The sequence below is a fragment of the Stereum hirsutum genome, assembly GCF_000264905.1.
Source record: "Stereum hirsutum FP-91666 SS1 unplaced genomic scaffold STEHIscaffold_1, whole genome shotgun sequence".
Lineage (NCBI taxonomy): Eukaryota > Fungi > Basidiomycota > Agaricomycetes > Russulales > Stereaceae > Stereum > Stereum hirsutum.
Genome location: NW_006763131.1, coordinates 595,836 through 609,252, shown reverse-complemented (window position 1 = coordinate 609,252; position 13,417 = coordinate 595,836). Strand labels below are relative to the sequence as shown.

At 50.2% G+C, this 13,417-nt stretch overlaps 4 protein-coding genes across 4 annotated transcripts; 3 read left to right on the top strand and 1 right to left on the bottom strand.

Annotated features, from left to right (window-relative positions):
* Positions 1-25: 25 nt before the first annotated feature.
* Positions 26-2,462, top strand: STEHIDRAFT_116990 (serine carboxypeptidase). The gene is made up of 11 exons (XM_007298446.1): positions 26-291; positions 377-483; positions 556-597; positions 648-778; positions 844-954; positions 1,023-1,122; positions 1,182-1,272; positions 1,347-1,371; positions 1,463-1,653; positions 1,764-2,145; positions 2,232-2,462. The coding sequence occupies exons 1-11, from the start codon at positions 35-37 to the stop codon at positions 2,298-2,300; spliced, it is 1,506 nt and encodes a 501-aa protein (XP_007298508.1). The 5' UTR covers positions 26-34; the 3' UTR covers positions 2,301-2,462.
* Positions 2,463-2,918: 456 nt separating this feature from the next.
* On the bottom strand, positions 2,919-5,808 carry STEHIDRAFT_116988 (S-adenosyl-L-methionine-dependent methyltransferase). The gene is made up of 6 exons (XM_007298445.1): positions 5,197-5,808; positions 4,535-4,782; positions 4,372-4,441; positions 4,042-4,244; positions 3,865-3,929; positions 2,919-3,802 (listed from the first exon to the last, which is right to left on the bottom strand). The coding sequence occupies exons 1-6, from the start codon at positions 5,207-5,209 to the stop codon at positions 2,959-2,961; spliced, it is 1,443 nt and encodes a 480-aa protein (XP_007298507.1). The 5' UTR covers positions 5,210-5,808; the 3' UTR covers positions 2,919-2,958.
* Positions 5,809-6,134: 326 nt separating this feature from the next.
* Positions 6,135-8,955, top strand: STEHIDRAFT_46391 (DUF21-domain-containing protein; the record flags this gene model as incomplete). The annotated part of the gene is made up of 13 exons (XM_007297936.1): positions 6,135-6,328; positions 6,388-6,482; positions 6,549-6,589; positions 6,870-6,890; positions 6,964-7,002; positions 7,064-7,125; positions 7,369-7,457; positions 7,559-7,764; positions 7,830-7,885; positions 7,955-8,036; positions 8,198-8,304; positions 8,464-8,658; positions 8,790-8,955. 13 exons carry the CDS (start codon positions 6,135-6,137, stop codon positions 8,953-8,955), a joined length of 1,353 nt encoding a protein of 450 aa, XP_007297998.1.
* A 1,008-nt stretch (positions 8,956-9,963) lies between these two features.
* On the top strand, positions 9,964-12,364 carry STEHIDRAFT_126811 (arylsulfatase precursor; the record flags this gene model as incomplete). Its single annotated transcript, XM_007298444.1, has 9 exons — positions 9,964-10,291; positions 10,371-10,465; positions 10,539-10,656; positions 10,761-11,071; positions 11,142-11,257; positions 11,317-11,387; positions 11,495-11,776; positions 11,853-11,962; positions 12,035-12,364. The coding sequence occupies 9 exons, from the start codon at positions 9,964-9,966 to the stop codon at positions 12,362-12,364; spliced, it is 1,761 nt and encodes a 586-aa protein (XP_007298506.1).
* Positions 12,365-13,417: the final 1,053 nt, after the last annotated feature.

The following is a 13,417-nucleotide window of genomic DNA, read 5'->3' as shown; positions in this document are numbered from 1 at the left end:
ATCGTAAGAACACTCGTGCGCGCAGGCCACGACCATGTTCATCCCCTTCTCACCCTCTCTGCTACTTTCTTTGAGCCTAAGCAGTGCTGTAGCAGCACGCTCAGCCGTTTTCAAGTCTCAGCTCGCGTCTGAATATGGGCCGTACGGCTCTTACGACAGTGGTCTCTTCTCGCCTGTAGATTCTCTGAGTGCGCTGAGCACAGATGAGTTCACGACGTTGACCCACCCTGCTTTCCCGAAACATAGTGCCAGAATCAAGAAGACAGATGGTTTCTGTGATGATACGGTCTCGTGAGCTGTTTCTACTTTGAAAGATGGTGAGGTTGAATTCTGCTAAACATAGGGCCTGTGGTGGCTCGATTGGACTTTCGTGAAGTTCGTACACAGGTTACATCGACATCGAGGCGAGACATATCTTCTTCTACTTTTTTGAGAGTAGAAACGATCCTGCGAAGGACGACGTCATATTCTGGACGAATGGAGGTACGCACCCTCTCAAGATTCTAATGTCTCTCGCGACTTCAAAGCTTCGAAGCTCACTCATTCTAATGACAGGTCCTGGTTGCTCAAGCTCCATGGGACTGTATATGGAGCTCGGTGGGTTCGATTCTCACGCGACAGTACCGTCTCTGACTATGATACTGCAGGACCGTGTAGAGTCGTGAACTCTACGTCTACAGAGTACTTTGAGGAATCCTGGACTTCGAACGCAAACGTCTTCTTCGTCGACCAACCCATCGGCGTTGGCTTTTCATACGCCGACTACGGAGAGTCTGTCGTGTGTATCGATCTTCTCCACTGCTCTTCCCCATTATCTGCACATATTCAATTAAAGTGCTGTAGAGTACGACGGAGGAGGCAGCGGTGGACATCGCCGCATTCGTCTCGCTTTTCTTCGAGAACTTTCCGTCTTTCAAAGGACGCGCTTTCCACATGGCTGGCGAATCATATGCTGTACGTCTAGATTTAGGCTGAGTGTTACATACGGAATACTCAAACTTAGACCCGGTCCACCTCGTTAGGGCCGTTACATCCCGGTCTTCGCATCGGCAGTCTATGACCAGAACGCAGACCTCATAGCTGCTGAAATGACTCCCATCAATTTGACTTCAGTCATAATTGGTACGCCCTTCTTATATGCTCTCATACCTCGGTGATATGACGTCTCTTTTTGTTCGTAGGAAACGGACTGACGGACCCATACACCATGACCCCATCGTACTATGACATGACCTGCACACCTGCCTCTGTCGACCCTGTCCTTCCTATCGGGTGTGTTTCCTTTCCTCTTTCTGAATTGTACGAGGATTATACTAATAAGGGTTATTACAACGTTGTGTACACAGCACCTGTGTCCGTATGAAAAAAGCCGTACGGATCGTCTCTTCCCATCACACCCTCCGTCCCCTTCCCCTTCCCCGCACCTTATAACACCTAATCACAAACCTCTTTCACTGCATAGATACCCCGTTGTGAAACGTGGCTTCAATCCTCTTGCATCACCCAGTTCGACGAGATGAACTGCGAGGCGGCCATGAGCTTTTGCACAACAGAGCTTATGGACCCATTCGATAGCACGGGACTGAACTACTATGATATCAGCCAGCCGTGCGAGGGTCCGATAGAGGAAACTCTGTGTTATCCTATCACTGTGTACGTTTGCTAACCTCTTACCTCCCCTCTCTGCATCTCTCGATGGTACATCCGTAACCGATTGAGACCTATCAAGCTAATATGATTATCTATGTGGCAAAACAACATAGCACAATCGCGCAGTACCTCTCGCAACCCTCCGTCCGCTCCACCCTTGGTGTCTCGCCCTCGTCCGGTAACTGGTCCTCCTGCTCCAACCGCGTAGGCACCCTCTTCGCACTCTCAAACGACGAACTACACCCCTCCAAAGACTACGTCGCAGCCCTCCTCGAGCACGGTATCCGTGCCCTCATATACGTAGGTAGCTACGACTGGATCTGTAATTGGGTCGGGAACGAGAGATGGGTCAGAGCGTTGGAATGGAGCGGAGCTGATGAATGGCGCAAAGAGGGGTTGGGGGAATGGAATATTCCAGGAGGCGAGGCCGTGGCCGGGAAGGTGAGAAGTAGCGGGGGGTTAACGTTTGCGACGATTGAAGGAGCAGGACATATGGTGTGTGGTTCATTATACGTTCAGAAGATTTCCGTGACGCATAACTGATACCGAGACTATGTATGATGACGATGTTAAATCAATAGGTTCCTTTGGATAAGCCCAAGGAGGCACTTCACCTCGTCAACAAGTGGATGGCTGGGGAGGAGCTTTAGTAGCGTTCTTGTTAATTCTTGTTTTCACGACTTCGAGACGAATTTCGACAACCTATGTGCCCACATCCTCATCACGGTTGATCTTCGTTTGTCCCAAAGACGTGCCGATCATCGTACAACTACTGAGGTTCGAGATTGGAAGCACATACTATAAAATAGAGACAAACAAACAGACAATACTTTCCGGCACACTCGCCATCACCGCGATCAAAATAGGCGATAAGTACCTCTTCGAAAGGTACACTGGAAGTTTCAAAGAAAGAAAGCACACGGTATGGGTGTTGTCGAAAAATTGCTAAAAGCCAAAGCTAATAGACGGGTTCGGATGTGTAATTTGCAATCAGCAAAAGACATGGGCTCAGTCGAGACTTCACTGCCGCATGTGCGTGCCCGAGCACAAGAGATGGGGAACATCGGAGAGACCAGAGCAGGTTGTTATAGCTGTAGTGCGAGGTGCGCACGGACCATGGTTGGGTGGTACAGAGAATGCGTTGCGTGGAGATGTCGCTCTGACTCTAACTCTGACTCTGACTCAGAAAGAGTGGTAGAAGGTGTGGCGACGCGGAATCCGATGTTGTGGCAGAGTTGTGTGCTCCAGTTCGAGAACGAACATCTGACCGCATATACTGACACAATAAATTATTGTAAATGACGCGAATCACTCCTCCAGCTTCAAAACCGCCACACTCTCCACATGCGCCGTCTGGGGAAACAAATCGAACCCTCTCAAACTCTCCAACACATACCGCCCCTTCCTCTCCCCTCTCTCCTGTTCTTCCGCCGTCGTTCTCACAACCCACCCCACATCCCTCGCCTGCGTATGCACATTGCAACTCACATAAACCACCTTGCTCGCCCCAAAGCCGATCAACTGCTTCAAAAACCTCTCATCGCACCCTTTCCGTGGTGGATCTATGATCACCACCGTCTCGTCCCTCTCAAACCCTTGGACCTTCGCAAATATATCTGCTGCGTCTCCAGAGAGGAACGTGGCAACATGCGAGAGCGAGTTCATAGCGGCGTTGGAGGTGGCGGAGGCGATGGAGGCGGTCGAGAGTTCGATGCCGGAAACGTGAGTGAAGTAGGGGGCGAGGGTGAGCGCGAAGAGGCCGGCGCCGCAGTAGGCGTCTACTAAGTTCGTCGGTTTTTTGCTGTTCGCGGCGGCAAGGAGATCCGGATCGGAGGAGGAGGGTGGGAAAATGGCGTCCCGAACGTAGGAAGTGAGAGGGACTAGGACAGAGTTATTGTTCTGGAAGAACGAGCCTGCGGTGTAGTCGAACACTGTATCGCCGACGCGTTCGCGGACTGTCGCTTTGTGGTCAGTGATGCAGACATGTTTTTCTAGGGCGGAGGTGAGAGAAGATATTGTGGAGGTTTCTGTGGGTTCTTGGGGAGTTGGCTCTGATTCTGTAGGTTGTTGGACTTCTGGCTCTTTAGGAGGTGGAATCTCGAGAGAGTCACGAAGGAGGAGGGAAACGCCTTTCTTGTAGGTGTATATTTTTCTGTACAGAGTAAATCAGCGTTCTATCTACCGAAGAGAAGGCGATGACTATAAAAGACCCACTGCTCAATCGTCTTCCGCATCTTCGTATACTCCTCGTTAATAACCGGTGTCGCAATCGGACATTCCTACCACATCGCATACCGAATCAGCATCAGTATCAGCCATGTCGCTCTTTCCATCGTCTTGCCCACAAGCCACGCCCAAACTGTAAATTATAGAAGAAAGAAGGCAACTCACCTCGATATCCAGCACCGTCCTCTTCCCAATCTTATTAAACCCGATATTCAACCAATCCGGCCTCCCTTCTGGTCTACCTTCCACATTCTTCTGAAGTTTCTTCGGCGGCGCGTCGAAGTGCGGCGTTATCTTCGTGCGGTAGCCATATTGAAGGGGTGACCCGATCGTGGATTCAATCGTGGGGATTGAGGTTGGGGGAAGGTCTGGAGTAGGTAAGGTAATTAACTTCGGAAGACAGTGATAGGGGGTGGGAATGCGGAGGGAAGTGTGATCGGGGAAGGATTGGAGGAAATAGGGAATTATAAGACTGTAGGAAGTGGGGAAACGAACCGGAGTAGTGCTGGTAGGCTTTGACGACGACGTCTTGCTTTAGCTCCAGCTGCTTCTCGTACGATAACATCTACGTCGTGTATATAAATATATCCCCCGTGAGTGATGATATGTTCTCCCGCAGTGTACAGTCTCTGCCGAAGTACGAAAAACAAAACCGTACCTGATATTGACACCCTGCACAGCTGCCAAAATACCGACACCGCACTCTCTCCATATCTCTCAATTCATCATTCGGCTTCACAACGCTAATCAAGTCTGCAAAGGAGTGTAGCCGAGCCGAACGGTACACCCGGGCACGAATGGTTTCTCCAGGAAGGCAGAAGGGAACTATGAGGACCCAAGGGTGAGGATTGGCCTGGGGCTTCGAGGGAGATGATGAAGAGGGGTGGACGAGGGCGAGGGCTTCGCCTATGTTGAGGAGAAGGGAGAAAGGGAGGAGATTAGTGGGAAGCTTTGATGGTTATATGTCGATGAAGTGAAAGAATATCAAACAGGTGCGCATCACGCATCTAAATCATGCGAGGACGAACAGAACGTCCGTTCGCATCCCCCTATGCGGCACATTGGTGCCACATTACACAGTCCGGGCCTATGCTTCGTATGTGACAGATTGACAGATGAACAATGAAGCAGGTAACGATTCCAAGGCACAATCATAGAGAGTAGTGCATAATACACATGATTCGAGAGCCTGGATAGAGCAATAGCGCTTGGGGCCGTATGGTCACCGTTGGAACAGGCTATCGTTGAAGTAGATATTGTGACCAACTGCAGGAGAGGCATAGCACTGTATGGAAAACACGGCTTCGAACAAATGCTCACCAGTCGAACTCATCGCACTAACCACGACCTCTACCTCCTCCCGGAACTCAAACGGACTCTTGAACTCCCATCCCTCTTCCTGTGCCTTCTCCACCGCTTCCTTGCCCAACAACGCCCTGACCTCCCTCAGCACGACATCCTCCGACGTTCCTGGCTCGGGTTCTTTGCCTTTTTGTTTGCGGGATTTTTTGGCGGCTTTGTTGGATTGCTTTTGAGTTCGTGCGGGTTTGATGGTGGCGAGCTCGTTGGCAGCTACGACGAGTTCTGGATTGCCATTCTCTAATCTTTCAAGATCGGCTGCTGGAGCTGGGATAGGTGCAGATGCCACAGATTTTAGTGGAGATCCAAGTCGTGGTTTTTTCTCCGCGCCAGGTCGAGTAGACAAGTCCTCTACCTCAGAAGCTGGTCTGGTTGTAGATTTTGATTTTGAAGTTGATCCCAGCGTAGATGGGTCCGACAATGAGGATGGTTGTTCTTGTGTGTCTGTCATTTTATTTGTAGACTTTATCTGTTTGAGGCCGAGTCTGCGTCTGAGGTCGGTGGTTAGGTCTGGGTAAGCTGGGCGATAGTATATCGGTCTAGACGTGATTGTTGGAGAAAGACGTAGTGTGGAATATTTACACCCAAGTAGAGAACGTCTAGAACAGCTCTGAAGCATGCGCAGATGCGTCCGAGGCAGGAGATGACAGCGACGACGACAGCAGAGGAGTGGCGCACAAATGGTTCAAAAAATGTGGCGACAAATAAGCACTTCGGAGTTTTACCTCCACGTGGGGAGCCCAGGGCCTGGCGACATGTCCGTGACGCGAACAGTCACTGTGATCAAGCGTGACGAACGCGTCCTGACGTCACACGCACTCAAAAGCGCCCTCGCTTGGCTAGCACCGTCGTTACGCCCCTTCGTCCTTTCCCTCATCTCAGCTTTCTGTTTATTCTGCATGCGTCGCTCCCCTCTTAGGTCTCTTCCACTTCTACTGCATGTATCACTGGGCCGTGCAGTTCCTTACTTGACTGCAGCTGTAGGAGCTGGAACGGAGAAAGATGAGCACGGAGAAGCTCCGGGGTCGCCAGAGTTTTGGTGGAAGTTGATCATCAGTGTTGCGCTGGTCCTGATTGGTGGTGTATTTGCGGGGTGAGTCTTTATTTAGGACTGATTTGTAGCATGGTACTGATGCACGATGACGTTCGAAGGTTGACTCTTGGTCTTATGGGCCTTGACGAACTCCATCTACGTGTACTTTCTACTTCGTCGGAGGATCTTGTAGAAAAGCGAAACGCGCAAAAGGGTGCGTGTTTACTGAACTGTGAGCTGTTTGCGATATCTGGAACAATACTGAGGTGAGAGTGATTAGTGCTGCGGCTCTTGACGAGAGGAAGACATTGGGTCTTGGTGGTGAGTCCCGTTCCGCCTTTGTGTTCTTGGCTTTTGTCTAGAGTTGTCTTGCACTCTTGGAAGCAGAATATGGCTTCAAATGAAAGCTTGGATTTGATGTTGACTCATCTGCAGGGATACTCTGCCGTCGTATGGTGTCAGTAATGCTTGCTTTACCTTCAACGGGAACGCATGCTCCTAGTGTGGTGTTTGGATCTACAACGAATCCTCCGTACAACACAATCCTGCTCTTGAAGTCACCCAGATCAACCGATACTGACCCCATTGTTACTCGGCACAGGTTCTCTTGCTTGGCAATGTCGTAAGCCCCGTTCTCCAAGGCCGGCTCAACTTGCTCTCAGTATTTTCTTGTCTATGTGTGGTGCCGCGTCTAGATTGTCAATGAAAGCTTGCCAATCTTCTTGGATAGCGCTGTACGTCCCTTTATGACTTTAATGTCGCGTCATGAGACACCCACTGACGAAACTAATGCAGTTAGGTGGTGGTGTAGCCGCTGTGGTCATCTCGACCACGCTCATCGGTCCGTATCCCCGTCTGTTCGTCTTCATACCTTTGGGTTATACTGATGCTTTGAATGAATTCTTTCTCTGTCCTTTCCCAATCGGCAGTCATCTTTGGGTACGCTTCTTTCCCATTCTGTTTATGGCACAACAAATCGCTAACACATGATATATTGCCACTCTGTTATGTCATATCAACAGAGAGTGCGTTCTATTTTCTAGGTCTCTTGAGCCGTGAATGGTAGGATACTTATTTGTGAAAATTATTTCGCGACACAGGGTCATTCCTCAAGCTGTCAGTGTCCGTTACGGTCTCTCAATCGGCGCGAAGTGCGCGCCTTTCGTACTCGCCATGATGTACATATTCTGTCAGTCATCCTTTCTTCTCTCTTTTCGTTCTCATCCTATCTCCCCACCTTAACACTGATCCCTCCTCTCCTCTACGCTTCGAAAACAAAACGAAAATTAGCCCCCATCGCATGGCCTACCGCTAAACTGCTCGATTACATCCTCGGCGCCTCCGAAGAACACACGTACAAAAAAGCGGAGCTCAAGTCGTTCCTGCAGTTTCACAGGACAGGCGAGGAGCCGCTGAGGGACGACGAGATCTCTATTTTGAACGGAGTGTTAGAATTGAACACGAAGAACGTAGAAGAAATTATGACGCCGATGAAGGTACGTTTTGTGGTCTGTGTGTTTGTTTTCCCTCCGGCTAATCGGGTTGGGCTGGGTGGATGAAGGATGTTGTGACGCTTAGTGCGGATACGATTTTGGACTCGAAGACTGTTGAGAGTCTGTGAGTATTTCTTGCATGTTTCTTGCGGAGTATCACACATCCTGACGGCTAACGTCGACGTTACGATAGCCTCACGTCGGGATACTCTCGTTTCCCGGTGCACGAGCCCGGTAAACCCCTTGCATTCGTGGGATTGCTTTTGATTAAGAAGGTATGTATTTCGCTCTCCTTTCATTTCAGCTTGTCTTCAACTCAAAGGTGTTTTTCACCCATTCCTTCAACCAATGCGTCTTTTCCCCTCGATGAACGGCTCCCGCGATGTCTTTGGACTCGATCACCCGCCCGTGTGGTCTGCATTTTCCCTATCAACAGCTCCTGTCCTACGACCCCGCGAAAAGTCAAGCCGTCGGGTCGTTCAAGCTCTCGATTTTGCCAGAGGCCCAACCTTCCATCAATTGTTTCCAGGCCTTGGATTACTTGTGCGTCCTTTCACTCACCCCCCTATCCTTCAAATTTTGACGTCCTCGTATCAAATCGCGCTGACATTCTCTCTTTCTCTCTTTCCTCCTTGCCATCGCGATTTCGTCTGTGGCGCTTCACAATCCCACAAATAATCCCAACTTATTCGACTCACCTAGCCAAACCGGCCGTGCCCACCTCCTCCTCATCAGCGCTACGCCCGGTCAAGCCGGTGGCGCGCTCGGCGTGATAACCCTCGAGGACATCATCGAAGAAATCATCTCGGAGGAGATCGTGGATGAGACGGATCGGTACGAGGATAATCAGAGCAAGAAGAGGGCGAAAAGGATGACGACGGCGGCTGTCATGAGAGGGTGAGTGATCAGTTCATTCCTGAATTCATTCTGTCTCTTTTCCTCGTCCTGTTCTCTCTGGCCCTGTCCTCGGTTCATGCAGGAATTTCTTCTCGACTGTTCCTCATCATATACTGACGCGTTACACAAAGGATCGTCGAACGCGAACGTCGCGATACTAGTGTTCCAGGAGACCGCACCCCCCTTCTAGGAGCAGGAGGTGCTGGGGTTGGGTCTCCGATACCTGAAAATGAGGTGGCGAACGGGAATGGACATGGAACGTATGGAGCCACCATCAGTGAGAGTCCGATGAGCTGAGGAGGGGTGAGTTTAGAGGTGTCACAGAGCTGGTGGCAGCTGGTGGCTGGGTACGGAGTGGCCGTTCAACGACTTAAGACTCGAAGACAGTACACGTTGCGGTGGGAGAATGAGCGACGTTTACTCTGGTATGGGTCCATGTGGCGTCGGAGGGACACTGGAATTGGCAGCTGAGACGAGAAGTTGAATGCCAGGAAGGTACGGGCTCATGAAGGATCACGTTTTTTAAGTTAAGCAGATGGTAACTCATCCACACTCAACCTCAAAACTTCTTGCAATTGCAATTGAGGACCATAACGTTACATGTCATTATTCTGCTTTCTCGCTTTACTTCGCATATGATGATTGCTGTCTTCCCTTGACATTATGTATTTAGTTTATATATGTGCATAGTTCGAGTTTCGTTATCGTCTTCCGACGCCTTTGAGCATAGCCAACACATGGGAGCTGTAAGTCCGTTCTGACCTCCTCTCCTGGCTTCGAGAATGGATTCATCCACTCCATGCATAGCTAGTACCTAGATCTCGAGAACCATGTCCTGAGAGGTATGTCTGTTCTGATTACCCATTCGTTCCGTTGACTTCGTTACACTGACTCTTTTTTTTTGTCCCCGACTAGGCGATCCTGGGGGCGACCGTGAAACGAGCTTGAGGGTCTTAGTGCACTACTTCCCCGGGCTCGCTCAACATCATCGACGTGGCACACGATCTATACTTGATTACAAGACCCATTGTCCCCCAGCGGAATGGGTAGGCATCCGATAGCATCCGTCACCAGTTGTCGCGACTCCGCCTAGCTTCGAAAGTATTTTTACTACGAACTCAAGCGCCCGTGAGCTCCCATATGATGCATGGCACGTCCTCAAAGGCGCAAACTTTCAATTCACTCTAGTCGGGTCCGCTGACGCCTCCTACTAACGATGATGGGCAGGGGACAAGATGTGCTATAAGTACTCCCTAGCGGTTTGTGAGTTGATGCCCCCTCTCCTTCCCCCTTCATCGTCTGGAAATGCCAAGGAGCCTCGTATTACGACCCTCCTGGCGTTCTCTCTGGAGCCGCTTCCTCATCTGCTTGGTACTATTTTCGCTACATGCTTATGCGGCCTCTCTCGATCCCTCGAAACCCAATATCATCCTCATCATCACAGACGATCAAGATGTCCGCACCGGGACGCTCGACTACATGCCGAAGCTGCATGCCTCGATTGCAGAACAAGGCTCAACATTCACGCATTTCTACGCACCTGTGTCGCTGTGTTGCCCTTCGAGAGTGTCGCTGTTGAAGGGTCAATACGCACATAACCATAATGTGACGTATGTGTCTACTCCGTATGGAGGCAAGTGATGGGTCCTCCTTCATTGATGAGGATGGAGGTGTAGCGCTGACGATGCGATCTTGTGCTATCATGATTTCAGGATGGGAAGTGTTCTGCGAGAAAGGGCATAACAGCGAGTATTTGCCCATATTTCTGCAGGAGGCTGGGTATGGCACTTATTATACAGGAAAGCTGGTGCGTCTGACAGTCAAGTTATCACAGTCTTTAATCCCCGTCGTAAGTGCTCAACTGTGGACGATTTCGCTAGATGAACGGCATGCAAGTTGACAACATACAACAACTTCCAGCGGCTGGATGGACGAATGCAGACTTCCTAGTCGATCCGAATACTTACCTGTTCTACAACTCGTCTTTCTCTGCTAATGGTACGATCACCATGACCTACTCATTCCCCTATTTACCTACTCATTCCCCTATTCCGTCCATTCCATATATTCCTATCTACCACTTACATTCGTGATGTATCCAGGCGAAGCCGCCATCAATCATGAAGGAACCTACCAAATGGACCTCATCGTCCAAAAATCCATTGCCATGTTCCAACAAGCCCTCTCCTCTTCCCAACCATTCTTCCTTGGCATCGCTCCCACGGCACCACACATGGAAGTCCAACTCAACGGCTCATTCACCGAACCGATTCCTCCTCCAGAGTACGCCGGGCTGTTCAACGAGACTGTGGTACCCAGGGTACCGAATTATAATGTTCCGGTGGGTGGCCCGGGTGGCGGGGTTTCGTGGTTGAAGGAGCTGGAGGCATTGAATGAGACCGTTTTAAGTTATGTGCGTGTTGTGTTTCGGTTTGTTTGTTGGCATTGGAGCAAGGTTGACGTATTGAGTGATTGTGCTTCAGGTTGATCATGTGTATCGTCAACGGTTGCGAACGCTGCGAACCGTGGATGACTTGGTAGAGAACACTGTTCAACAAGTCGAGGACGCGGGAATCGCGAACAATACGTACATCATCTAGTTCGTTACTCGTCCTCTTCTTCACTTGATTTTCATATCTAACATTTTTTCAACTGCAGCGTAGCGGACAACGGCTATGCCCTCGGCTCACACCGCCGTCAACCAAGTAAAACGCTCCCGTTCCAGGAAGGTGCGTCTTCTCATCCCTGTTGAACGCTCTTCGACACCTTCAAGTTATGATTCCTCGGTCGCTGATTTAATTTCTCGGCTTGACCGCTCATGTTGTTTGACATATAGATGTCCTCATTCCACTCTTCATCCGTGGTCCAGGAATCGCGCCTAACGTCACCAATGCTGCCGATGTCTATTCCATGCCCGACCTAGGGGCCACAATTCTCGATCTGGCCGGTGCCACGGCGAACTACACTCTCGATGGTCGACCAATATCTTTCGTTACTCCGGCTTTCGATAATGGCACCCAAACTACAACAGACGTGAATAGGACTTCCCCAGTGGAGGAGCCTAGACATACCATCACAGAGTATTGGAATGTTGGAATATTGGAGGGTATCTATGCTAGTTAGTCGTGTTTCGCGAGATGGACAGACCCAGACGTCATTAAGATGCCGCTTTTTAATCGCGCTTTTGTTTACAGATCGAGTGTTCCGGAATCAGACCTATCGCTCGTTGCGAGTGAATGACGACGACGATGAGTGGGTCTATGGGGTCTGGTGTACGGGCGAGCGGGAGCTGTTCAATCTCAAAGTATGGTCCCCCCTGCCATCGAACCTGCATCTTCCCTTTTGCTTCATTGACCCTATCACGAACCATGAACAGACAGATCCCTACCAACTCACCAACCTCGCCATCAACTCCAAGTCAACTTTCTCCTTCGCCACCGTGAACAACACTGATTACACCACCATTGCCCCCCGTCTCGACGCCCTGCTCCTCGTTCTCCGTCGCTGTTCCGGATCCTCATGCCTTTCCCCTTGGTCCTCCATCTTTCCCAATGGAGAAGCGCAGGATCTATCTGGGGCCTTGAGCGCGGAGTATGATGATTATTTTGATGGATTGGAGAAGTTTCAGTACGAAGAGTGTAAGATTGGATTTTTCGAGGATCTGGAGGGGCCGGAGTGGAGTGAGGCGCTGGCGTACGGAGAATGATTGGGCGGTTATTGGCGGCACTTACTTTGCATGTCTATTCTCTTGGATGCTGCGCGTTCAAAGGACATGCACCGCTTGATAAAGAGTACAGTCCTCTGCAGATGTTTACGAGCTGAACCGAAATTCAAACTTCCAATGGTTGATTTCATGAAGACGACTCCGTAGAAATGACGACCAGGACCATAGGTTGACGGGGTTTGCTCATACTGCTTAACTGTTTCCACCTTGTCGTGCCAGAAATCGGTGTCACTACTATACTTCTTCCGCCCGCATACCTGCACCTCTGACCATGTATGTGGCGCTCAACTCGCGCCACACAAACCAGCCAAGTACCGACATCATACAGATCATGCAGTTCCTCTGGATCAGAACAGCCCCCGAAGACCTCAAGCGCGAAATATGGAGGTCCGCATTTTCATGGAGTAATGTTCTCCATGTCTGCCAGCGGTTAGTCTCCTTAAGCAGAGTAGACGGTGTTCAACCGGCGGGTGCGAGGATCCGGAAAGTGGCGATGTCTATGGAACGAGAATCCTGATATCCTTCATGCATTCTTCCGCACTGTACCATGTCCCTAAGGACCTTCACCTCGATGTGTCCTACACCATTGGGGACGAAAATATCCTCAGCGCATTCTCCTTCATCCGATCATATTCCTGGTCCCTACAGGGATCAGGTCTTACAACCACTTAAGCTGCCACATTGGGCATACTCTCCCACCCTCGGCACCCGAATCGCGTTTTCCAGACGTCCTTCTACATTAGGCCTAATCTCCCACACTCCACACCCGAATCGCGTTTTCCAGACGTCCTACTACATTAGTTCAATTTTCCCACACTTGCAAGCAGCGATCTTTAGGTCTTCTGCTACATTATATTTCGACAAAGTCACCACACTGAATCGTCGAACGCTGATGGCCTCTCGCAGAGTCCCATATGTTTATCTCATTATTTTTATCTATCAGTTGTGTCGAAAAGCGCACCAATATTAGTAGAGCTAAACTCTGTGGCCCATGTATGGCCATTATCTTTGGTTCACCCTTCGAACCACAGTGTT

Excerpts from the sequence above, each read along its gene's own strand:
- STEHIDRAFT_116990 (XM_007298446.1), top strand. The coding sequence starts at position 35 with ATGTTCATCCCCTTCTCACCCTCTCTGCTACTTTCTTTGAGCCTAAGC. Across the intron at positions 955-1,022 it reads TGGCTGGCGAATCATATGCT|GGCCGTTACATCCCGGTCTT; the intron begins GTACGTCTAGAT and ends CCACCTCGTTAG. Across the intron at positions 1,372-1,462 it reads GTGTCCGTATGAAAAAAGCC|ATACCCCGTTGTGAAACGTG; the intron begins GTACGGATCGTC and ends TTCACTGCATAG.
- STEHIDRAFT_116988 (XM_007298445.1), bottom strand. Across the intron at positions 4,442-4,534 it reads GTGCAGGGTGTCAATATCAG|ATGTTATCGTACGAGAAGCA; the intron begins GTACGGTTTTGT and ends TACACGACGTAG. Across the intron at positions 4,245-4,371 it reads AGCCTACCAGCACTACTCCG|ACCTTCCCCCAACCTCAATC; the intron begins GTTCGTTTCCCC and ends TACCTACTCCAG.